This window comes from Ruditapes philippinarum, unplaced genomic scaffold (genome assembly GCF_026571515.1).
Source record: "Ruditapes philippinarum isolate M1 unplaced genomic scaffold, ASM2657151v2 ctg611_1_1_1_1, whole genome shotgun sequence".
Classification (NCBI taxonomy): Eukaryota; Metazoa; Mollusca; class Bivalvia; order Venerida; family Veneridae; genus Ruditapes; species Ruditapes philippinarum.
In genome coordinates, this window is record NW_026863843.1 from 73,272 (window position 1) to 97,960 (window position 24,689).

Here is a 24,689-nt window from a genome sequence, read left to right on the forward strand (position 1 = left end):
TTTACAGCGCACAAACATGGTATATATCATATAGCCCCGAAACAGGAAATACGACTTTGTGTGTTACAAACTTCAGGTCAAAACCACCTCACCTGCTGGAGCTAAGATATGCATAGACTCCAATTAGTAATCTCTTACGATATTGCATGTGTGGCAATTAAACCCCTCATCCACAAGAGGCCCATGTTATTATATCTTACTAAATGTTAGGAAAAAAAATTCATTTCAATATCTTGTCTGTTATCCTGTTTAAAAACTGCCGGTCATGTAAAAGCTTGAATTTTGGTTGAAAATGACTCTGTGAGGTATTTGACGATATTAGTCACAAAACAAAAACATGTGGTTATTTTTATACCCCCGCCATAATGGCATTGGGGACATATAATGTTACTCCTCGTTTGTGTGCGTGTTTCAGAAAACCTTGTCCGGCCCATAACTCTGTCATGCATCATGGGATTTGAAATAACTTGCAAAAAATTTGTAGCAAAATCGGCTAGAACGAGACGCCTTGCTCCAAGGCCACACATAAAGGTCAGCAGTCAGGAAATCTCGCCTGGACAATAACTATGTTTTGGAATAACTTGGCATGATAAGACAGTGTGTGTCCTGCACAAAACCTATGGTCACTTTTTCCAGTTTTATGCTCCAGTGCAGACTTAACTGAGAAATGTTGCTCTGTTACTCTAAAATTAATGCCTTGTGAATATTTAAAAAGAAACCTGTTTTTATCAACATTTGTCACTCTTTTATTGCAAAAAAGTTAAATACCAACTATGCTGTCCTGTCACATCATCTTTAATCATATTGTCATGAGTCCTAACATACATGTCCTTCAGACACATTATCAGTTGTTGTTTTTTTAAAGAAATTGTAGGGAAAATGTTCAAGAAAGACTACTGATGTAGCTGCACAAAAAATAAGACAAGAGTTGATGACATGAGACAACTTATGTTGCTTTGAGCACTTTGTGTTAAAATGAGGCAATTAAGAAATAACACACTTTTTTTATATGAACATTTATTGAAGTATTAAATACAAATTATTGACAACATCATATGTGGTGGGAGATTCGTGACTTAATGTAGCATCATTATGTTTACAGAACAGTAATACATATATTATTATATCCAAATTTAGTGCATGGCTGAAATAATGAATTTCATAACATTATACACTTAAACACAACGATACAAAACACAAAGTCACTTTATAGTTTATAACCATCTTTTATAGACACAGATTTCAATTTTGAAAGGATATTTTTAAGTTGGGAGTTGAATATTTGGCTGAGAAACATTAAGTCACTTATATATTTGGTACACATATAGTGATATGTTTTATTAACTTACTAGATTATATTTATCATGTAAATATTTAAAGATATTAAAACTTAGTTTTATTGTCGTACGTACAACGCCATTGAATTTGTACATGTATTTTCATAAAACAATCAACATTGAATGAAATATTACAAATTTACTAGCCTTGGTCTACGGGAACTGACAGAGATGCATAGATGACCAATAACTGTCTAATTAGAATGATCAGATTCTTGATTTCACCAAATTATTTCTCAACAAAAGAACATGTGTCAAAACATGTGTCAATGTTTGGGTTAAATCATTTGTTTTTCAAATATTATATTATTGGCTCTTTTAATGTTGGTACACATAGCACAATTCTTGTATTTTGATACTGAAACCCCATAAACCTTAAAATGACTGCTCAAAATTCTAAGCAATGGATTTTGCTCCAATTAGACTCACAGATAACACCCAACCTGAGCCAAACCGACAAACCTAAACCCAGCATTTACATGTACACTAAACTAGAAATGTGTCCATAGGACACGGATGCCCCCACACGCCACTGTTCTGTCAATCTTATGACTCTAGGTAAAATATTTTTTGGACTACATGTGCCGCAAGTTAAAAACTAAAAATCAACAAAGGGCCATTATTCTGTTAAATTTGGTCGCAGCAAAAATTCCTTTCTTTACTACCATCTACACATTAACGTAGTTAATCCCTAGAAGTTTAAGCAAAATCTGCCATCCGGTTTAAGAGGAGTTGCGTTCACAAAATTTCTACATAGTATATAGTGAAAAAAACAAAAATCAACAAAGGGCAATAATTCTGTTAAATTTGGTCGCAGCAAAAATTCCTTCCTTTACTACCATCTACACATTAAGGTTGTTAATCCCTGTAAGTTTAAGCAAAATCTGCCATCCGGTTTAAGAGGAGTTGCGTTCACAAAATTTCTACATAGTATATAATGAAAAAATCAATAAAGGGCCATAATTCTGTTAAATTTGGTTGCAGCAAAAATTCCTTCCTTAACTGCCATCTAAACATTAAGGTTGTTCATCCCTGTAAGTTTAAGCAAAATCTGCCATCCGGTTTAAGAGGAGTTGCATTCACAAAATTTCTACATAGTATATAGTGAAAAAATCAACAAAGGGCCATAATTCTGTAAAATTTGGTCGCAGCGAAAAATTCCTTCCTTTACTACCATCTACACATTAAGGTTGTTCATACCGGTAAGTTTAAGCAAAATCTGCCATCCGGTTTAAGAGGAGTTGCGTTCACAAAATTTCTACATAGTATATAGTGAAAAAATCAACAAAGGGCCATAATTCTGTAAAATTTGGTCGCAGCAAAAATTCCTTCCTTTAATACCATCTACACATTAAGGTTGTTCATCCCTGTAAGTTTAAGTAAAATCTGCCTTCCGGTTTAAGAGGAGTTGCGTTCACAAAATTTCTACATAGTATCTAGTGAAAAAATCAACAAAGGGCCATAATTCTGTTAAATTTGGTCGCAGTGAAAATTCCTTCCTTTACTACCATCTCCACATTAAGGTTGTTCATCCCTGTAAGTTTAAGCAAAATCTGCCATCCGGTTTAAGAGGAGTTGCGTTCACAAGATTTCGGGACGTACGGACGGACTGACTGACGGACGGACGGACAAGTGCAACGCTATATGCCCCCACAATGTGGGGGCATAAAAACCTTGTTTTCAATAAAGTTGTGAATCATCTAGTGTTTACACTAATCTATGCTATTGCTCTGTGTAACTTTTATTGATATAACAGCTCTTTAAATTGCTCACCAAGTTATAAATATAGCAAATACATTTATGTACATTGTCAACAAAGTTTAACAATACTAGTTTCATACTCAGAAAAGGTAAACAAAATGTATTTTTTTATTAAAATGATCTTAAATATGATTGTGAAAATTAATGCATGAAGTAAACTTTGATGTACTCGGATTCAGGTGTTTACATGTAGTTAAAAATAAATGCAATATAGTAGATACATGTACAGGAATGATGTTAAACCCCATTCTCAACTTTTCATGATGAGATTAAGGTGAAATAGTTCAATTGGATGATTGCACTTAAAATGTTAAAAAGCATAATAAAAGCTGTAATACATGTAATATCCCTATCATTGCAGGTATATAATTATTATATCAATTGTCATGCTGAATTTCTTACATAGAAATGTCCATCTTCCATTTAAAGATATGCCGATGAAAATCTAAGTTGGTTAGCATACAGTATATCCTAGTCTGACATAGAGGTCAGGCCCCGTGTTCACAAAGAAAAAATCAGGATCAAATGATCCTGATTTTATTTTCATTGTTCTATAAAAGCAAAACTTATTGTTTTATGCTAGAATTAAATGGTACATATACGAACTGAAAGTAATTGCTTATTTGCAAAGAAACCAACCTATTTTGGGATACAATCAACAAATAATGGTACAAATACAAAAATATTCGGATCGAATTGTTGTCAAGATCAAAATTTGGATCAACCGTAAAATGCCCATATCTTGTTAAAATAACAATAAATTTATTCTTAAATTTCATAAACATGCTATTTCAAATCCAGTTTTATCAAGTTAATATTGAATATTTAATCTAGGAGGATAAATAATGGAGAATATATATTTGAGTTTTAAATTTGATCCTGACCTTTGTGGCAAAGGCTAGTAACATTCTGTTCCAGCAAGGTAGGGTTATTAGTGACTTTTATCCAATGTTTAATTCAACACAATCATTGTGATTGGATATCATAATGACTTGCATTAAAGTATGGACTTGACAAGATTAAAAATATTTTTCTTTAACCTACACCACTGATATAGTTTTCTTTACTCCAGATAACCAAATTTTAAACTTGACCAAGAAATCCGTTAGATAAAACTCTCGCAGCTAGTCTTAAGGCCTCAACAGACTGTAGGATTTAGTTGTACAGTACTAATTAGAGATAAGATGTACAATTAATACAACACTTGCATTCAGACGGTAATTCTACTCTGTAGGGATCATCTGAGGTTTCCCTAAAAAGGATCCCTTTACATTGATCCTATACATACTTTACTCACTAAATACTTTTTTCGCCATGAGTAATGATTGAAACACCTCCATTTAAAAAAAAATAATTCGGATCAAATGACTAAGATATCCCTCAGCCTACAAACTAACTCCCCTCTCCTTATTAGAGAACAGTTCAATACCGTGACAATCATTTTCGGAATAATATGGGATTCGAACATAACACAACTTTGGGTCTCCTGAAAGTTTTTAAACATCATTTTTACCCCATCTTACTACTACCAGTATGTTCACCTTTTAGCCCTAATTGTTCTGGAATTTCATTCATTACACCCATTATCAGGAGATAATTTGGTAATCTGTTACTTGTCATTGTGGGAGGTCTGTAGAAATCTGTACAACAAGATTTTCAAAATAGAACATGTCCTATGCCGTACATCTAGACTTAAAGGTTTCGGAATTCAAGAAATAGTAGCTTTCACATCTTAGTTTTAATTGGTGTTGTACTTCAAAATCCTACCGTCTGTTGAGGCCTTTAGTTAGACTAAGGTCTCATACATGATTCTCTTTAATTTAACCTATTGACCCAGTTTTATTTACCAAAGATTTCTCATATCACTTCCTTTCTATGATATTGTTTAAGAAATATTCTTACATTAAATCAGAACAAAACTCTCTACACAGTTAACAACCATATTGTGGATGACAGACAATTGACTGATCCTAACAGCTTACCTGAACTTCACACTCAGGTGAGATAAAATACTGTAACATCAAGAATGTGTAAATACTTAACAAAAATCATTTATGTGTTAAAAGTTTATACATATTGCACTGATATGAAGCCTCACATGTAACTGTACACAACTGCTATCCTATGATAATCATTTCTGTATATTTGTTTGTCTTAAAGATTCACCAATTTCTTATTTCAATTTTCTCTTTTATTGTTTTAAGAAACATTTCTTTACTTGTGTAAGCATCTTATAATAATAATAACTTAAAATATATCTACAAAAAATATTAACACCTATGACTAGTCCTATAAAATATTATGTTGCTCTCTGGTAGTTTCTTGGCAAAGCAAAGTTATATCAAAATTGCTCAAAAACATATAGCATATTCTGCAAGTTATTCTTACAAAAAAGATTTCACTGTTAAATTAGCATATCATTGCTTTAAATCCAAGTTGAACTAAAGTAAAAATTAATTACATTTGAATTAACTGTCACATCTGAAAATCATGTTTAAATTTTTTTATTTATTTTTTTTTTAAATCAAATTCCTTGTACAGTTGATATACACCAAATTGTTTTAATATATATTTAATTCAAAATCAGTTAATATACTGTTCAAGAATTTTTGAGTGGTAATTATGCAAGCAAATGAACAGATATATGATAAATTATTGACTTAAGCTATTGAAACATTTCCAAAAATTTGTATTTTGCTACTGGTTTAAGAACAATATCATTCACACATTGCTTTTGCCAACATAAACTTCTCACACATTGCGTTTGCCCAATATAAACTATATGGGGGTATAAAAAGCGCATTGTCTTATATTTTGGACTAGCCCATGACAGTCAAGTATTCCGTTTTGGGACAGAATGTTATTAAGTTTGTCATTTAATATCCCAACATAACATGTACATACATTGTATATTGATAATAAAAGCCCCAATATTTATCACTATTATTTCACAAGTACAACTTTTGCTAAATTGAAATGTTACAAAAAGCTTACACTGTAGCGACTTCAGAACACAAAAAAATAAATAATCTAGAACAAGGAAACACTTTTTGAAGATTGTTATTTTTGCTTGATACAGAATCAAGTGTGTATTTCCACGCTGTCACTCTTATACAGTCTCACCATTCATCTAAATCTTGTTACACTATTCATTCTTTTGATGTGGAATCTTTTCGCTGTAAATCCTTTGAATCTTTCTTTTGCGTAGTTGCTACTTCCTTTATGGAATTGATTGTTTTGGTAAACCAGGTATTTTTAGATGCTTGGATTTCTGAGACAGCAGAGTTTAACTGATGAGTCAAGTCTTGTGTTTTACATTCTGACTCTACATGCGCCAGCTTTGTCTGAGCAAGCTCAAGTTCCAGTTCACGAACAAGTCTTTCAAGTTCCATGATACGCGGGTTGAGACTTTCTGGATCAACTTTCGGCTCAGGGACTTGAACTTTACCTTCGGGATCAAACATGGCTGAACAATGCTCACAAGATTTCACTTGACCCTGCAACAGAATATTTTCAAATAAATATTTTTATACTGTCTTCAATACAAAAGTAGGTCAATGGCTAAAGGTCAGGTCATTCAAGGTCAAAATTTGATTTCAAACACTGAAATGTATGAAAGGTCAAAATTTGAGTTAAGAAGTTAAAAATTTAAAACCATATTACTATATCATTGTGATCACTAACGGTTGAAGTTCAATATCAACAAAACTTTACCCTAGGTTTTTTGATTACCATGTGGTTCCTCACAAGGAGATTTATGTTTTCCTTCCTAAGTGTATGTTACTTAAGTGACCCAAATGGCAGGTCAAATTTGATCTTAAGGGCATTATCTATAAAACTTACGTAATAATAAGTAAAATCATTCTATACAGTTTGCATTCTAAAAACAAGTAATTAACAAATATATTGCATCTGTTCATATTAAACAGATAAATTCAATTATGTGCATTATCTAAGCTTGTAAAGTCAATTAAAATAAAATAGATGTTTCTTTATGATAACATTTATTATATTCTTTAATTTAACTTTCCTTTTTTAAAGTCTGTTCATTTTTTTGTTTGGTTTCACATTGACACTGTAATGTCATATGTTGAATTTTCAGATTTACTGGTGGAGGAATCTCTCAGGTGTCCCAAAAAGCACTATTTCAGACAAGAGCTTCCTCACATGAAAGGATCTAAGGTCCTTTGTGGGTTTCGAACATTTAGCAGCTAGAAGTTTGAAGAACAATCTTAATCACTGGGACACAGATGCCCCAAATAGAAATCATTAACAAAAATAGTGAGTTATAATCAATAATGACTAATGAAAGAAAGAAGACATTACAACTCATTACCCTTATTGCTTCTAATTCCTTCTTGGCTGCTGTTTGTTGCTTCTCAAGGCGTTCACTAAGTTGAGAACAAATCTGTTTATAGTCGGCTATGATGACTGTATTACGACTGTTGTCTGCTTCCAACCTCTCTAACTCCCTTCTACACATCTCCTTAACCTGTATATACAGTATTAAAATTAAAGAAATTAAATAACAAGAACAGAGTACAAAGACTTGGTATTACACTATCAGTAATTCTACCAGCTAGCCTTGACTTCAAACCAAGCTTTAAAATGTGAAAATAACAAAGGAAAATTCATATTGCCTTTAAAGGGCAATACTTGTATATTTATGGCAATGTGTGAATTGACAGGAGTAACATCTACATTAAAGCTCCTATACAGTGTGCTGAACAAAATTTTAAACACGTTTTGAAACACTATTTCCTCAAATATCTGAAGCCTGTGCTTTTTCAAGCTAAAAGGAGATCTTTAAATGACCCTCACTCCCCCTATAAGTAAGTCTATGTATCAAAAGTGACCCAAGGGCCAATTCAGACCCTATGGGCATGATTAATACTACTTCATAGACAACCAATGTACAGACCCACTTAACAATATCACAAACCATATATAGAGCAGCAACAAATACAAGTGTTAGTGTAAACAAATCATTATACATGGTTGTGAATATCACTTGTATAAACTTATAAACTATCAACCTGTTGTGATTCTAGCTCCAATCTTTGTTTCTCCTCTTCAGTTTCTACCAAACGTTTCTTTGTCTGCATTAGCTCCGATGTTAAAGCTTCACTCGTATCTTGGCACTGCAAAATCAAGTATGTTTCTGTAGAATACTAGCTTATAGGGGAAAAATTTACAAAGTTAAGTTTATTAACCAAATGAAAGTACTACGAGTAGAAATGACTTACCAAATCAAGTTTCGGTAAAGATTGTTAACCATTTGAAGCTTATATGAGTAGAATTGACTTACCAAGTCAAGTTTCTTGGTAAGGTTGAGTAGAGTTTGTTAACCATTTGAAGCTTATATGAGTAGAATTGACTTACCAAATCAAGTTTCTTGGTAAGGTTGAGTAGAGTTTGTTAACCATTTGAAGCTTATATGAGTAGAATTGACTTACCAAATCAAGTTTCTTGGTAAGGTTGAGTAGAGTTTGTTAACCATTTGAAGCTTATATGAGTAGAATTGACTTACCAAATCAAGTTTCTTGGTAAGGTTGAGTAGAGTTTGTTAACCATTTGAAGCTTATATGAGTAGAATTGACTTACCAAATCAAGTTTCTTGGTAAGGTTGAGTAGAGATTGTTAACCATTTAAAGGTTATATGAGTAGAATTGACTTACCAAATCAAGTTTCTTGGTAAGATTAAGTTTACTCTCCACCAGTTCATGTGCCATATCATCATTCTCCTGCTCAAGACGAATATTTGCCTCCATTAATCTTTTATTCTCACGCTGTAATGAAGACAATTTTATTAAACATACAGAACATTACAAATTATCACTATGCTATGCTCTACTATTCACGTTTATTTGTGTGTTTACTCCGCAAAATAAGCTCTTGAAAAGGATTAATACAGTTTGTTTCAGTGGCCTCTCAAAAGAACTGACAAAGTCATTTCAACAATCTAGAGCTGATAGTCATTTAAACAACCTCAGTCATTTAAACAACCTCTATAAAAGTTCAAGAATGTTAAATAATAAACCATGTTGGTCAAGGTCCTACAATTTGTTATGAGATGAAGATGTTGAATGTTTGTTTTCTAACTTCAGCTCTTACAGCCCATGATTGTGCCAAGTGAGCTCATATAGGGACCATCCAAGGATATGATATCCTATGCTATCAAACATAAGTATCAATGTGGTAATAATCCATTAAAAATTTCATGAGAGGTTATTTTTTAGATTTTCTATTGTTATTCTAGAAGTGTTATATTTAAAACTACCAACCTCAAGCCTTTCTACTGGGTCTTCCTTCTGTAGCTCCTCCTCCTTCATGGCAAGATATTCCTTCTCGTACTTTTTCAGTTTACGTGCATTTACCTTACAGCTTACTGCAGTCTGCATCAAATCTCCTGTAGCCTCTTCAGTACGGAATTTCTTAGGTAGTTGAACACGGAAATATTTAAGAACACCTTCAAAGTCCAATGCAAGCAAATCCTTTCTTGAAACCTAAATGAAACAAGCATATTTTGTGAATTTACATTGCATGCCTTATGGTACTTGTCACATGATCAAAGCTTCTTTATTTTGTTGAACTTGATCTCTTGATTGTAAAATATGAGTGAAAATCTTGATTTGTATATTTTGTAATGACAGAACCTATAAAAGCAAAATGCATCAAGCAAAATAGCTCTTATAGTAAATGATGTAGTTTTGAGATAAATGACATGAAAATAAAATTATAACATTGAACATCATGTGAAATAATTCCTCACTTTAATAAACAACAGGAGACATAGTTATGATATTTACAGTTGCACATCACATCTTATATTAAAATGTTGTTTACTTTAAAATTCATCAATGTAATACAAAAAAGAAACAAAATAGAATGATACACTGAAACTGCAGTTACATATGCCCATCATGGAACTAAAATCAACCCCAAAATTCTACAGTAATTTTCTAGAAAGTTCATATATACCTTCAGCAAGGCAAGCGCCACATTGAAGATAAAGTTACGGCCCTCACTAAGGAAGATATCTAGAATGTGGAAGACCATGAAGAGTGGAAACTTGGCTGTAAACAATGTGAGAAACCACTGTGAAGCATACATGTGAGCCTCTACTCCCATCTCCATGAAATGATCAAATATATCAACTAACTGGTCCTGAAAATATAAATTCCACAATACAATGTATAACCAAACAACTTCTAACATTCATATAACTAATAGGTTAACTCTGCTGCATGCCTTCAGATACTGTAATGAAATAAGAGAGTTATTGGACTATAGAACAGTGACAGTTTGAGATTATCACAATTACACACTCTATATAGTTTGATTCATGGGATCATATTTTCTAGATAGGACATCATTTTCACACTCCTACTTTCTACATAATATAAATAATGCAATCATGCCCTCTATATAGTGACAGCGTGTTATTTTTGCACAATCTTAAATTCTTGATCAATGCAATTTTGCCCTCTATAAAATGTGATTTTCACAATCATGCTCTCTTGATATTTTGCGATTCCTGCAATCTAGCTTTCTAGATCAACTAATTACAGACCAATTCTATATTATCAATCAATCATATTTGTAGAGACTCCATAGCTCCAACAAAAGACTTAATATAAATGACCACTTTTTCAAATAATGAAAAACTTTAAGAGAAAATACAATGTATAACAGTTTACCTGTAAGAGACGTTCTAATTGATAAAAGTGCAGATGTAGAACATTGAAGTCATTTCTAAAGAAGTCTCTTAGTCCATAGTCAAACATAATCTTCACTAAAACACTGAATGCTTGCTCCTCAGGCATCTAAAAAAGATTAGGATTATAATTAAAGTTTAAACGTTATTAATATTTTTAATTAGTTATTAATGGTTTTTGAGTTTTAAGTCACACTGACATCGTAATGGGCATGTGGCAACATTCCAGCTTTACTGGTGGAGGACGTCCTTAGGTTCCACTCTGTGCATTATTTCAGGTACAAGCTGGCATCTGGGTAGAAACAATCAACATTCCATAAGCTCTCTTGATAGCTTCCTCACATGAAAGAATTAAAGACTGTTTAAAGTCAAGGATCTTTTTTTTTTTTTAATGCGATTATTTAAGGTTGCCGCCGGAAAGCCCATATGAGCGACCGTACACTCAAGTCGGGCCATCCTAGAGTGTCCCGCCAAGATTTTTTTCCAGCTTTTATTGGTGGAGGAAGAACCACCGACCTTCCGTAAGCCAGCTGGATGGTTTCCTCACATGAAAGATTTCAACCCGGTGAGGGACATGTGATCTCAAGTCAACAACCTTAATCACTCGCCCACGGAGGCCCCTACAAAGGATCTTTATCGCTTGGCCACAACTTATAACTGGACAGATATTTGTACAGGCAGGCAGAGGAACATTGAACATATTGCATCTTTAATGTACCTATTGGGAATAGCTAAGCTAAACATTTATGATTATTTTCATCAATACAACCTCAATCAAAGTAGAACAACAATCTGCCATAAGTAAGCTTCCTCTCATGAAACAATCCAAAGTCCCTGGTGGGATTTGAACTCGCAGCAGTTGGCGTAATTAACTCAATGTCAAGCTTCCTTAACCACTTGATCTAGTAAGCCCCTAAGGAAGCTTAACTTAGCATCATTGATGTTTCAGCCTGAAATACTACATGAACAAAACTTTAATAAAAGAACAAATATGTAGGTAAGCATAAACTTACATGTAACAGGAGAGCAGCAGCTAGGAATGACTGACCTTGACAATACTCTATCTCTTCATCATAAACTGAATATGCCTGAAATTGTGAAGAAGATCATCATCAGATTGAGGACATTAGTTTTTTTTGTTTTTTTATTGTTAAAAAATCAAGGAGCACTTATTCATTTTGTGATTGATATTACCTATCTAAATATCCTTTTTACATTTACAATGACTGCCTATTGACCTAGTTCAAAAATATTGACAGACTTTTATCTTTGTCTCTTCAACTTCACTCACTGTCAAGAATGATAAAGAACAAAATTGGGTCTTTTACCAGACATCAATTCATTTTTTAAGAGATATTATTATCATAATAATGTCTTGTTTTTTTTGTGTTTTACAACACACCAAAAGAATTTAGGTCATATGAAAGATGATTTTGTGTAACCTCAGGTGTAACATACTAAACCAGGGGTCAAAACCACCTCACCTGCTGAAGTTAAGGGATGAATACACTCCAGTAATTTGAACAAATTTTGTTGCCTCTTACAATCACACAGGGATAAAAGGTGGATGCAATTCTGATGCCTCAACCCTCTCAGGCAACCCCTCAGCCACATAGGCCATATACTTTCAGACAAAAAGCAAGTTAAGGGTTAAGTGACAGAATTATTACTTTAAGCTTTCATATTTCTTGTTCTTGAGGCACCTATGAGAATACCCATTTACCTTGCATATCTTAAACAAAGATTCTTGCCCAAGGCCACCACTTTCTTTAAAGAAATCATGGGCTGGAAATGTTCTGTTAATATCCCTCTGTATCACAGCTTCACTGCTTGAGTCCTGAAACAAACAAACTGAATTTTTTTATCAATTATCACATTACAAAATTTATTGTACAAAACAAGAAGTTAAGCATAAGCATGTGGACCTCGAGTGCCGGAATTACTTGCAAGAATAAATGTTGAAAGAAATATTTTCACCTCTAGTGACAGGTTATATGCTAACATACCTTAGTTATAAGTATCCTGTAGGCCTCTAATAATTCATGATTTGTTTCGCAACCTGCCAGCAGTTGCCATACCTCTCCTCTTAGAGCTTCAGGAATTCCCTTCTTTGCCAATTGGTTTACCTGATATCATAGAATGTAGCAGTAATCAAATATATGCCATTTTATTATAAAAGACAGCATGCAAAATATGAAAAAATTTACTTTGAATCACGAATTCTACCATAGTAGGTCCTAATTATGCATGTAATGACCTGTTTTGACCCCATTTTACTTAATTTCTGTAAATAACAAGCGCCTCAGAAAATGTTATCTCAATTTGTATGCTTTACAATTAAAAGCAATTTCTCATAAAAAATACATACGTAACTGGAGGCATTCTATTTAAAAACAAAAACAAAACAAAACCAGTGTGGCAATATCTTGAGATATACAACTTGATTAAGAGCTAAAGAAAGAAACACTTTTCGCTCAGATTATTAGTTTTCTCATACAAGTCTGTGTTAGCTAAAGTGATTTCCTTTTAAGCCTATTTAAGCTCTTGTGACCTTTGGATCCGATTGATAGCATTTAAAGAACATTTGTAAACAGTCATCTAAAGAAATATGTAGCTATGTCAATTCTGTCTCAACTGGAATACCTTCAAACGGCTTTTCTTGATTATTACAGTGGCAAGTTTTGAGTAGTAAGGGAACTTTCCTGTTAATAATTCCTTTAAAAATTTTTTGAAATATTAATCTTTATCACTCATGAATCTTTGTTTACCTGTTTTGGTTTTTGGGACAGATTTTGATGCCATCGTTTGAGAACATCTTTCCAGGCTTCCAGGATATTTTCATCAGTAATCTCCTTACTAACTACCCCTGATCCACTTAACAATGGCTCATCTGTATCTGTAGTATACATTAGCAAAACAATATTTTATCTATCTTTTGATTTTTTTGATTTTTTTTTTTTTGAGGCCCCAACTGGGTAACCCCATTTATTTACCCCGTAATAGGTATGAGAGGGTCGGGGGTCATCCTCTGATACCTTACATGATATCTACATAATTTTAATATCATCATCTATAATAATTATAATTACAATAATACATTATATACAAGCATTCAATCAATTTTCATAAAATAAGTATAACAATTATGTATGATAATGTATTATACAAAAAAGCATATTGGTTTGGGGTAAATTTAATTTAAGTGTAGCCCATTAGTGTTTATTTAAAGTTCTTACAATTTGCCATCCTTCATTTACATGTTTTTTGGTCAAATTTGTATTTTTTGTAAATATTTCCACGCCAATTTAAGACTAATTTCTAAAAACCAGGTATAATAGGTAACATGAAATTTTCTCTTTGACAAATAAATATAATCTTTTCAATTCTAAAAACAAAATATCATATTTAAAATCATTACTTCAGAACCTAAACTAAATGAATTTACAATTTAAACTTTATCATCAAAATTATCTATAGTTGTCTTTCAGATATTGAAATAACGATTGTATTTTTTTGGACATTCCCCAAAATATATGCCTACAGAGTTTTTTCCTCTTGGCAATTGCAAAAAGTACACATTTTACTATTAACAATTTTTCATTTTGAATAAAAGTGAGTTTGTTGCTAAAGTTCTATGAATTATTTCTCGTCTGAAACCACTGAATATAAGAATCTTTGGTACATTTAAATTACCAGTCTAACTTGCCCATGCGACCACGTGTATTAAGCGACTTTTGTCTTAAACGACCACTTTAAATCCCCCCGATCATTTTCTCTCTATATCTTTAATGTATAAAGCGACTTTTGCTCAACGCGACCAGCGACCCGCTAATTAATCACCTAATTGACATCAATCTTTTCATTAAACGACCACTTTTACCTGTCAAGTAATTGTGTTTTTAGAGAACGCCACCTCGGTTATGTCACAAGTGTCAGCAATCAAAACACAACAATAAACGTGTGAAAAACTCTATTTCCCATACCGTTTTAGCGTATGCAAATGAAGTTAAGTATACGCGTGACATGTATTATCCAATAATATCAGATAAACAATGCAACGCTCCGCCCATACTGAGATGGTGTATACGCTTCGCTTGTTGACATTTAGACTGCATTGAATTGACCTTGAACTTGATCAGCCATTAAATTAATCGTAACAAATAGATGTAGATCTAGTTTGTTTATTTCAAATGAAAAAATGCACAACAGAAAACATCTTCACTAATAGGGTTTTCGAGTTGGAGACAAGGAAAAACAACGGATAAGTTAAAAAATTCTGGAAAAAATGTCAAACATGTACGTAATGGATCAAAACTGATTTTGTCAATAAATATCAGAACGTTATGTTTACATTTGCATCCGTTTAGGTTATCGGAGCGTACTTACTATTCAACATTTATATAAAAATGAAGTTGAAAAACAATCCCATCGAATAAAAAAGATGTCATTTATAAATTTTGACTTTTATATCATGCTGACCGTCTTAAGAGACCGTTTCATTAAGCGACCGTTTTTGGTGTTTCCCTTGCCCGGTCGCTTAATACATGTTTGACTGTACATAACTATATATTAAATTCCAATTTCTATCAAAATTTGTAAAAAAGAGTTCCATTTTTCTTGACATGTTGGTACATCTTGATTTCTAACTAGAGTTTCATAAACATATTTCTTATTGTTATTTTGTGTAATTAAAATAGGTTTAATATAACAACTCATAATAGGGTATTGAACATTAATAAAATCTTTACAAATAGAAATGTTAAGCTTTTGCATGTATAATAATATTGCTTTTTTCAAACTATGATATTGTAAAAAATTTACTTGTTTTTGTGTCACCTGCTCTAAGTAAGTTAAATCTACAAAATCGCCTTGTTGATTAATAATATCATTAACAAATCTGATTCCTTTTCCATAAATTTTTTTTTATATAAAAGTATCTATTTCCTGCTAACAAGTTATGATTGTAAAACAATGGCATTTGTAACACTTGTTCTAAACTGTCTATACAAAGTTTATCTGTAAAAATCATATAAGCTTTTAAAACATCTATCCAAAAAGCATTTTTAATTTTATCAATTGTCAATTTACAAAACAATTTACCTGTGCTAAACACTTTATCAATATTGAATAAAGCCATCACTAGCTTATAACATTTACTGTTACTATTACTAACATATCTTTTCAACCATTTTATCTTTACAGAATGTATATAACTATCAATATCAATCATATTTAGACCACCTTCCTGATATGTTTTAATAACTACTGATTGCTTTATCTTTGCTTTACCTTCCCATATAAATTTATAAAATAAGTCATTAAGTGTTTTCAAAAATGCTGAATTAGGTGTTGGTAAACTTGTAAAACAATAAGTGAATAAAGGAAGGAGTAATGACTTAACAACAGTAATTTTTCCTATTGGTATTAACATTCTTTTTTTCCATTATCCTATACTATTTTTAACTTTCTGAAGCTTTTCATTAAAATTTAACTCTATCATTTTTTCTAAATCAACATCAAATATCAAACCTAACAATTTAACCTGTGTATCACCCCATGTCAGTTTCCATTTTGTCTTAATAGATCTTGTACTGTATTTAAGAGAGCCTATCCAAATAACTTTAGTTTTATCAAAATTTACTTTTAATCCTGAAATTTCTGAAAACGTATTTAATAACTTTAAAACAGTATTAAGGGACTTTTCTGATCCATCTAGCAAAAGTGAAGTATCATCAGCAAATTGTGTAATTTTATCTTCCTCCCCATCTATATTTATACCTTTGACATCTTTACATTGTCTTATTTTTATTGCTAAAATCTCTGCACATAAAATGAAGATATAAGGTGAAATAGGATCGCCTTGTCTACATCCTCGTTTAACTTTGAAAAACTTTGATAAAAATCCATTTAAAATAACACAGGTTTCAGTATTATATAAAAATAAAGATATCCATTTTTTTAACATAGGACCAAAGTGAAAAAGTTCTAGACATTTCTCTATAAATGTAAAAGATAAAGTATCAAACGCTTTTTCAAAATCTATCATCATTACTAAACCTGGTATATCATTATCCTCAGTATATTTCATAATATCATACAATAATCGAGTATTCTCACCAATATATCTATTTTTAACAAATCCTGTCAGATCTTTTGAAACTAAAATATCTAAAACAAGTTTAAGTCTGTTTGCTACATGTATGGAACCTGAAGCTAATTTATAAACTACATTTAATAAAGTTATTGGTCTCCAATTTTTTAAAAATCGTTTTGGTTTTTTTCTTATGGAATGCATGTTATTGTTCCTAGCTTTTGATTTCTAGAAAAAGAATTAACAGTATAAGCAAAATTTATAGCTTTCACAACAAAATGTCCTATTCTATTCCAAAATATTTAAAAAAAATTTGCTGTAAATCCGTCACAACCTGGGCTTTTATCATTTTTCATATTTTTTAATGTAAAAGAAACTTCATCATATGAAAGAAGACCTTCAAGATTCAATGCTTCATTTTGAGACAACTTGGTAACATTACAATTTTCTAATTCCATATCAATTTTAGATTCTTCAGTTATATCAACATTTTTATATAAAATTTCATAATAACTACATGTCTTTGTAAGAATATCTTTCTGATCATATATAAAAGATCCATCATCGAGTTCTAGAAAAGGAATAACTTTATCTGAACAATGTGTTTTCTCTAAGTTTAAACTAGAACTCCGCGAGTCGGATGTGTCGCCTTGTGAACAATGAAGTTTAGGGGAAATGGCCAGGACAAAAATGAAATATGAAAATAACAAAGGGCAATAACTCAAAAAATAATAAGTGCAGAGCAGCAGTTTCTGTACACTGCACTTCTTATCAATAAGATCTATCATTCTATGATGTTTCAACTCCATAGCTTTCATACTTGAGGAGAAATGACCAGGACAAAAATAAAGTAAGAAAATCAGCAAAGGGCAATAACTCAAAAATAAGAAATGCAGAGTATCAGTTCTTATGCACTGCACTTCTTTTTAATGAGATCTATCATCCTATGAAGTTTCAAGTCCATAACTTTTATACTTTCGGAGAAATGGCCTGGACAAAAATTAAGTATGAAAATTAACAAAGGGCCATAACTCAAAAATTAAGAAATGCAGAGTACCGATTCTTGTGCACTGCACTTCTTAATAATGAGATCTATCATCCTATGAAGTTTCAAGTCCATAGCTTTTATACTTAAGGAGAAATGGCCCGGACAAAATTAAAGTATGAAAATAACAAAGGGCAATAACTCAAAAAATAAGAAATGCAGAGTACCAGTTCTTGTGCACTGCACTTCTTCTTAATGAGACCTATCATCCTATGAAGTTTCAAGTCCATGGCTTTTATACATTAGGAGAAATGGCCCGGACAAAAATAAAGTATGAAAATTAACAAAGGGCAATAACTCAAAAATTAGGAAGTGCAGAGTACTGGTTCTTGTGCACTGCACTTCTTAATAATGAGATCTATCATCCTATGAAGTTTCAAGTCCATAGCTTTTTTAGTTGAAGAGAAATGGCCTGGACAAAATCAAAGTATGAAAATTAACAAAGGGCAATAACTCAAAAAATAAGAACTGCAGAGTACCAGTTCTTGTGCACTGCACTTCGGGTTATTGAAAGAAGCATGTATACCAAGTTTGAAGTCTATCAGACTTATAGTGACTGAGTTATGCTCCGGACAAGCTTTAGGGGACGCCGACAACGACGCCGACACAGACGCCGCCGCCGACACCGCCGACAAAAGTAACCCCTATATGTCACCTTTTCAAGGCGACACAAAAATAACTAGTAGGCTTTTCTCCAGATTCAATCCATTGTGACCCTGACCTTATCATAGCACCTCTTATTTTCCTATTTCTTAATTCATTTAATTCATTCTGTAAGTGTAAAAGTTTGTCTTTATTTTCAATTGTCAGGTTTTGCTCTATAAGAATAATTTCTTCAATCAACTTTTTTTCATAGGTATTTCTTTCCTTGACCTAGTCGAAACTAGTAAAGATTAAAGAAATATGTGTTGTTTTGGTATATTTTAACTGATTTCCTTGACCTTATAAGAGCTGTAAGATATAGTTTTATCTCTTATTTCCATCAAAAGAGTTTCTAAAAAAAGTTCATCATTAATAACAAAATTTACATCTTTGTTTTTTTGGATCTAAAACATAGTCTATATTGTATACTGGTAAACAATATTGTAATTTTACTTTATCAATTTATTTATTTATAATATCAAGGAATTCAATGTCATATAAAAGAGCATTACCTATCTTTTGATGGTAATGTATAATTAATGGGATTCAGTCATATTTCAGGGGATGAGTCATATAAATAGCTTAGATTGGTTTAATAGGGGAGAGTAGACATAGTGATGAAGTATCCGCCTCTAAACCAAAACTTCTGAGCCTTACTGAGGTCATGACCATGATTTCTCATATGACACAGTACTGGTTGGTCAAGTAAAAAGACTCAAGATCTTCATATGCAAGTTTTTTATCTTTATCATGCTTTAAAATAAATATAAACATTTTTACATATAGACACAACAGAGAGATACAAGAGGTAGAATAAGTCTTGACCTGCTTGAACCTTAAGTGTTTAGCCTTTGCCACCAGTATAAAGTCAAGCCAGCTTACATATCCCCACAGTCTTCCTGTTGGTAGCACAATTTTTGTATTTTGATGTTAAAATCCCTTTATGGATTGAAATGGACTGTTCTAAATTCAAAGCAAATCCATTACAAAGCATTAGCAGGTTAAGGGATAAGATATAAACATACCTGATTCTTCATCTGGTCCATCTTGAGGTGTCAGTATATCATCACGTACATATTTGGATTGACCTAACGGTAAAGACATTCCCCCTTTCTTTCTATCTAACTCTGTCTGACTAGTTACACTAACAACTTCATGGCTAATGTCTCCATTACTGCTCTCAATCTATACATACACAAACATTGTCATTTACACAAACATCAACATTATCACACTATTAAATATACGTGGTCTTAGCTTTATGTTAAATTTAAGAATGTATCAGAGAATTAATAAAGTTTGTTATTTTTTTTTTTTATTTTACATCACAATGAGACTGTGAAAGTTATACAGAGACCTTTAATGGTGAAGAGAGACCTCATGTGCCCTGTCGTGCATTATTTCAAGCACAAGTGAGCTTCTGAGTAGAGCCACTGAGCAAGCTTGATAGCATTCTCATATCAGGGCACTAGACAACTTTTGGGGACAGGTACCCATACCCTCAGGAAGGGGAATTTTGTGTCATTTTAAGACAAAAAGGGGAATTTTAAGCCATATACAAGTTCTTTATATTTAAGTTTTACACTAACTCTTGGCACAATTTCCTACCATTACTTACAAAAGCTAGTATATTTATTACTATAGAGACATAACAAATAAAACATATAACATGAAGTTTTTCTTGAGATAGGCTATCTCATTGTTTTCTTTATTGCTTTCTTATTGCACTTGACTGACTCAGACATCAATCAGAGCTCCAGATAATTATATGCTTTTGGCCAAGGGTTTTATACCCCTCAAATTCTAAAGTGAGGGGTAAAATGCAAATTCTGAAAAACGTTAGGGTTATATTAAAATCTATAACAAGCATAATGCATTTTTGTTTATGATAAAAAAATAAAACTGACAGTTGTTTTTGTTGTTGTTGTAAAAAAACTTGTACAACAAAAATTGAATCAGTGCAACAAGCTCTGGGAAGGCAGACTTTCCTAGGCAAGGGTATGTTGAACCCAAGTTATGGAAACACAGCAAAATTATTTCCTATTATAGTCATTAATGTTTTCTTTATTTCTAAAGTTAAAAATGTATCACACTATTTTGCAATCTGCACTGGTCAGTTCTTAATCTATTTTCAACATATTTCTGCCTGTTCTTTAGATTGAAACAATTGTAACAATTGAAATAAGAATTAAATAAAAATAAACAAGAAAGTTTTATGCCTCTTCTAGAAAAGGTTTTGGTTTAGAGGATATTGTCTGTAACTGTAAAACTGGGTACGAAAATATTTGGTACGAAAATATTTGAGTACAAAACTGCAAGAGAAATACGTTTTTCCAACAACAACTGACAGAAATTAAAATAGTTTTGTTTATTTATTAGTAGAATATGACAATGTATGTCTATTCTCTAAACAAATTGAATATAAGGTAAACTCCTACGATGATTATCTGCCACATTAATTTTGTCAATAATTTTACGAGAGTTACCTCCCTTGTTACCTCACTTCCTGCTACTTTCGGTTTTAACATACAGCGTTGTTGACAACTGTATTTTAGTTTTCAATCCATTGAAAGTTAAACAGAAATATATTTTATTTTTATGAAATCAAAACATCACTTTTTTTGTTAGATATCAAACCTTTACACTACAATTTTTTTTTTAGGGGAATTTTCTACTGAAATAGGGGAAAAAAGCATATGATTTTGAGAGGGGAATGGGGCCGATATTCGGCCCCAAAAATGGCCAAACGATTGCCCTGCATATGTAAGGATCCAAAGTCCCTGGAGAGACTTCTTAAAATTTTCACAGGCCCAACTTATATTCACTTGCCATGGGCCACCGGGCCAGTGCTAAATTCGATGACTGCAACCAGATTCTGAATAACTGTTTGCTATTTTTCATTGAGGACCATCCAAAGACAATTCCTACTGAATTACACTAAACTCAACCATGCCCTTTATAGGGTTTTTATATTTTTAACTCCTATTCACTTGCTCCAGCATAAAATTTTAAATCACAATATCTTTAAAAATTAAATTTTACCGGCTTTAATTTAACATGGAAGAGCTCTGTATGGGGTTTACTCATGAAGTACCAAAATCTCTCAGTCTGTGGAAATATCTTTGCTTTTGTTTCAATAGCAAATCTCACAGGCTCTTGTATTCCTATTATGACTAGATCTATGGCAACTGTCAAAAACACTCGTGTATCTGTATAATAGAAGAAAAAATTCATCATTATTCACTACAATCTAGGTAAATGAAACTGGACAAAATAATGTATGAGGTGACTTTTTCAAATAATTTAAAGTGAAACAAGTAAAATAAGTGACCCCAAGGGTATGACTGATATCAATGCTTCATACAACATGTAACATGTATCAGCTGCATTATAATTACTGAGGAGAACTTGGAAAAAAAATAATATCTGTAACTTTCATATCAGACAGAAACTATTTGTACAACTAACCGGCCATCTTTTTTTCTTGATCTTAGCTATAAATTACTAAGAAAACTTATCAAGCAGACTATTCTGTGTTTACTTCAGATTAGAGCTTTTGCTGCAATCCAATAGTACTTAATGAAATCTTCTTTGAACTTGAGAACTTTCTTAGCATATTTCGATTTTCTCTATTTATGAGAAATTACATGTACTGTTTTGAAAATTCTAATGTTCTTGGATGTGAGATTATACTGTCATTTTATGGAAATAATGTCTTCAATGAACCAGGGTTTTGGTGGTTTTTAAATTTGCATTTTCACCTTCATGAGTTCAAGTATATCAAATAGATAATATCTAAAAGTAACTGGATAACCTATCACAGAACATATCATTTAGAGAGTTCACATAACATATATAATCTATCATAATTATAACACATACCTTTTTGTGTTTCAGTGTTTAGTACAGCAAAACTGCTCTCTGTTGGATCCCAGTGACCAGTTATAGAATAGACACCATCTTCACCAGCATATCCCATAGATGTCTGAGTGAATACAGAAATTTCCATTTAATAAATCACAATCAAGTTATATACTTTTACCTGATCTGAATGCTAATATTAGACTACTGTGAAAACCATTTTAAAAGACCTTCTACTTAAGTCGATACAGATTTCTTTCCTTAATATTTTGTTCCCCAACTACATGTATATTATATACTTCCTTGGTTTCTGATCAAATTTATGAAGTTAGTTTCCAAAAGAAGTCAATGAAACAGAAACTACCCAGGGTCACATTTTACCACTGGTGCATGAATGATAAAATTTTGTGGAAATCTACTAAGAAAAGCTAAATGCCAAATATCTCAGCTCTAGACAATGTTGTTATTTAAAATAATAGTCAAAACATTATTAATTAATTTACATTAATTACTAGAAATCTTAATGCAGACATGGCCCCCAGTATTGGTCAGAGTGAGTAAAATTTTGAGAATAATTTATCTCCCCTTCTATACTTCAAATATACAAAATTAATTTTAAAAATTACATAATACCAAAGTATTAAAAAAACCCAGACATTTTAATATTCAATACTACAAACCTTTTCAATAAGAGTCATGTCTCCGTGTTTGACATTTCTTCCTGGACTGATCAGCAGACCAAAACATCTGAAACAAAAACAAACAAAAAAACATTTTAAAAACACTTTCTTATATTGAATTTATTTCCCATTCATTTTTGGGACATAATTTTAGACTTTGAATATTATTTAATGAATTTTTGTGTGTGTTTACATCAGAACAGTTTAAAGTTTTTCAGTACAAACATTTTTTCCTAAAGAGAGAAATGTTACCTTTGACTTACAGTCCCTCATATAGCCTAATTCTAGAATTAAAAGTTGTACTTTTTACTGTACACTACCATCTAATGTATTACATTATTGTTAACATTTGTAATTATAAATACAGGCTAAAAAGTATTTCTGGATTGCATGCCTAAGAACTGTTGCAAGATAAAGTCATAATATTAAGTTTTAGAGATTATTTCTATGTCTAGCTTTGGTGGCCATAATGTTAAGACTGATTTTACCTTTTTTGTATAGAATCATCCATAAAGTTTCATCATAATTTGTCAAAGGGATTAAGAGATGTTAATGACAATAAAAGTTGACAACAGACGACAAGTTGGAGAAACTCTGATCACATTGACGCATCCTGCTCACATACACTTTAAATAGATGGCAGGCGACAAACAGAAAGAGGACAGACAGCTATTTATATGAGTGCTTTGTGCTCAAATGAACTAAATATATATAGAAGAATATCTCTACATTATACCTCTCAATTTTTAGTTCCTTTGATCCACTTTGTTGAACAGTTAATGCGAGTCTTTTATCAAGATTACATCGTAACTTGAAAACATTTTTGTCTCTAGGACAGAGAGTAAACCCTCCTTTCCCATCTTCCTCTCTCATCTCCAAATTCACAGTAAACACAAAGTCTTGATTTGACTCTAGAATTGGTTTTGATACACTTGATCGATTCTTTGGCACTCTACGGAATGTATTAGCAAAACAATACAGTATCTTAGCAACCTGAAAGAGACATAAAACAAAAGTGCTGAAGTATGACTTAAAGCAAAGAAGGCTCATAAGACACCATATTTTCAATGCTTGTTTTAATAGTGACACAACACTAGATTATTTTTATGAAATTACTTTAAAGTGGGAGAAATCTCAATCTTTTGTACACATGAGAATGTAACATCTCATACTGGTGGCCATATTTTGATAATACATTTTACCTTAAAGGGCCCTAAAGTCTGTCAGCCAAAATCAACAATAAAGTGACCGATGTACCATGAATACAGGGTACTCAATAAATTATTCATCGGCAGCCAAAAAGCAAATTCCAGCAGGCCTTTTGTGTAATTTAAACAACAATTTTCTGCATAAAAGTAAGAAAACTGTATATCTTATAGAGTTCCAACAGGCCAATTGATGATTTCAGCCAGTCATTTTGGCCTGTGGCCTGCTGTTATTGAGAACCCTGTGAATATCATACTCTACTAACCATAAAGAATTGACCTGAAATATGCTTGAATAACATAATTATGTTATCAAAAATCTAGTTGTTTCATTGATGTTGTTACTTTGG

General features: G+C 32.0%; 1 protein-coding gene and 1 long non-coding RNA gene across 3 annotated transcripts in view; one reads left to right on the forward strand and one right to left on the reverse strand.

The window, feature by feature from the left end:
- The first annotated feature begins 2,130 nt into the window (after positions 1 to 2,130).
- Positions 2,131 to 3,009, forward strand: LOC132723472 (uncharacterized). Its single transcript, XR_009624747.1, has 2 exons — positions 2,131 to 2,191; positions 2,861 to 3,009. It is a non-coding gene; the product is annotated as an uncharacterized LOC132723472 (long non-coding RNA).
- A 286-nt stretch (positions 3,010 to 3,295) lies between these two features.
- The window catches only part of LOC132723470 (rab GTPase-activating protein 1-like), a 36,666-nt gene continuing 15,272 nt past the window's right edge, over positions 3,296 to 24,689 (reverse strand). For both annotated transcript variants that reach the window (XM_060708193.1, XM_060708192.1), the window contains 16 exons: positions 23,871 to 24,127; positions 23,135 to 23,201; positions 22,476 to 22,578; positions 21,636 to 21,802; positions 19,619 to 19,778; positions 13,584 to 13,711; positions 12,822 to 12,941; positions 12,539 to 12,652; positions 11,829 to 11,903; positions 10,799 to 10,924; positions 10,080 to 10,265; positions 9,383 to 9,604; positions 8,777 to 8,887; positions 8,135 to 8,239; positions 7,435 to 7,590; positions 3,296 to 6,595 (listed from right to left, as the gene is read on the reverse strand). In XM_060708193.1, the coding sequence (XP_060564176.1) occupies positions 6,248 to 6,595; positions 7,435 to 7,590; positions 8,135 to 8,239; positions 8,777 to 8,887; positions 9,383 to 9,604; positions 10,080 to 10,265; positions 10,799 to 10,924; positions 11,829 to 11,903; positions 12,539 to 12,652; positions 12,822 to 12,941; positions 13,584 to 13,711; positions 19,619 to 19,778; positions 21,636 to 21,802; positions 22,476 to 22,578; positions 23,135 to 23,201; positions 23,871 to 24,127 (2,445 nt within the window). In that variant the 3' untranslated portion in view covers positions 3,296 to 6,247. The remainder of the gene's footprint in view (positions 6,596 to 7,434; positions 7,591 to 8,134; positions 8,240 to 8,776; positions 8,888 to 9,382; positions 9,605 to 10,079; positions 10,266 to 10,798; positions 10,925 to 11,828; positions 11,904 to 12,538; positions 12,653 to 12,821; positions 12,942 to 13,583; positions 13,712 to 19,618; positions 19,779 to 21,635; positions 21,803 to 22,475; positions 22,579 to 23,134; positions 23,202 to 23,870; positions 24,128 to 24,689) is intronic.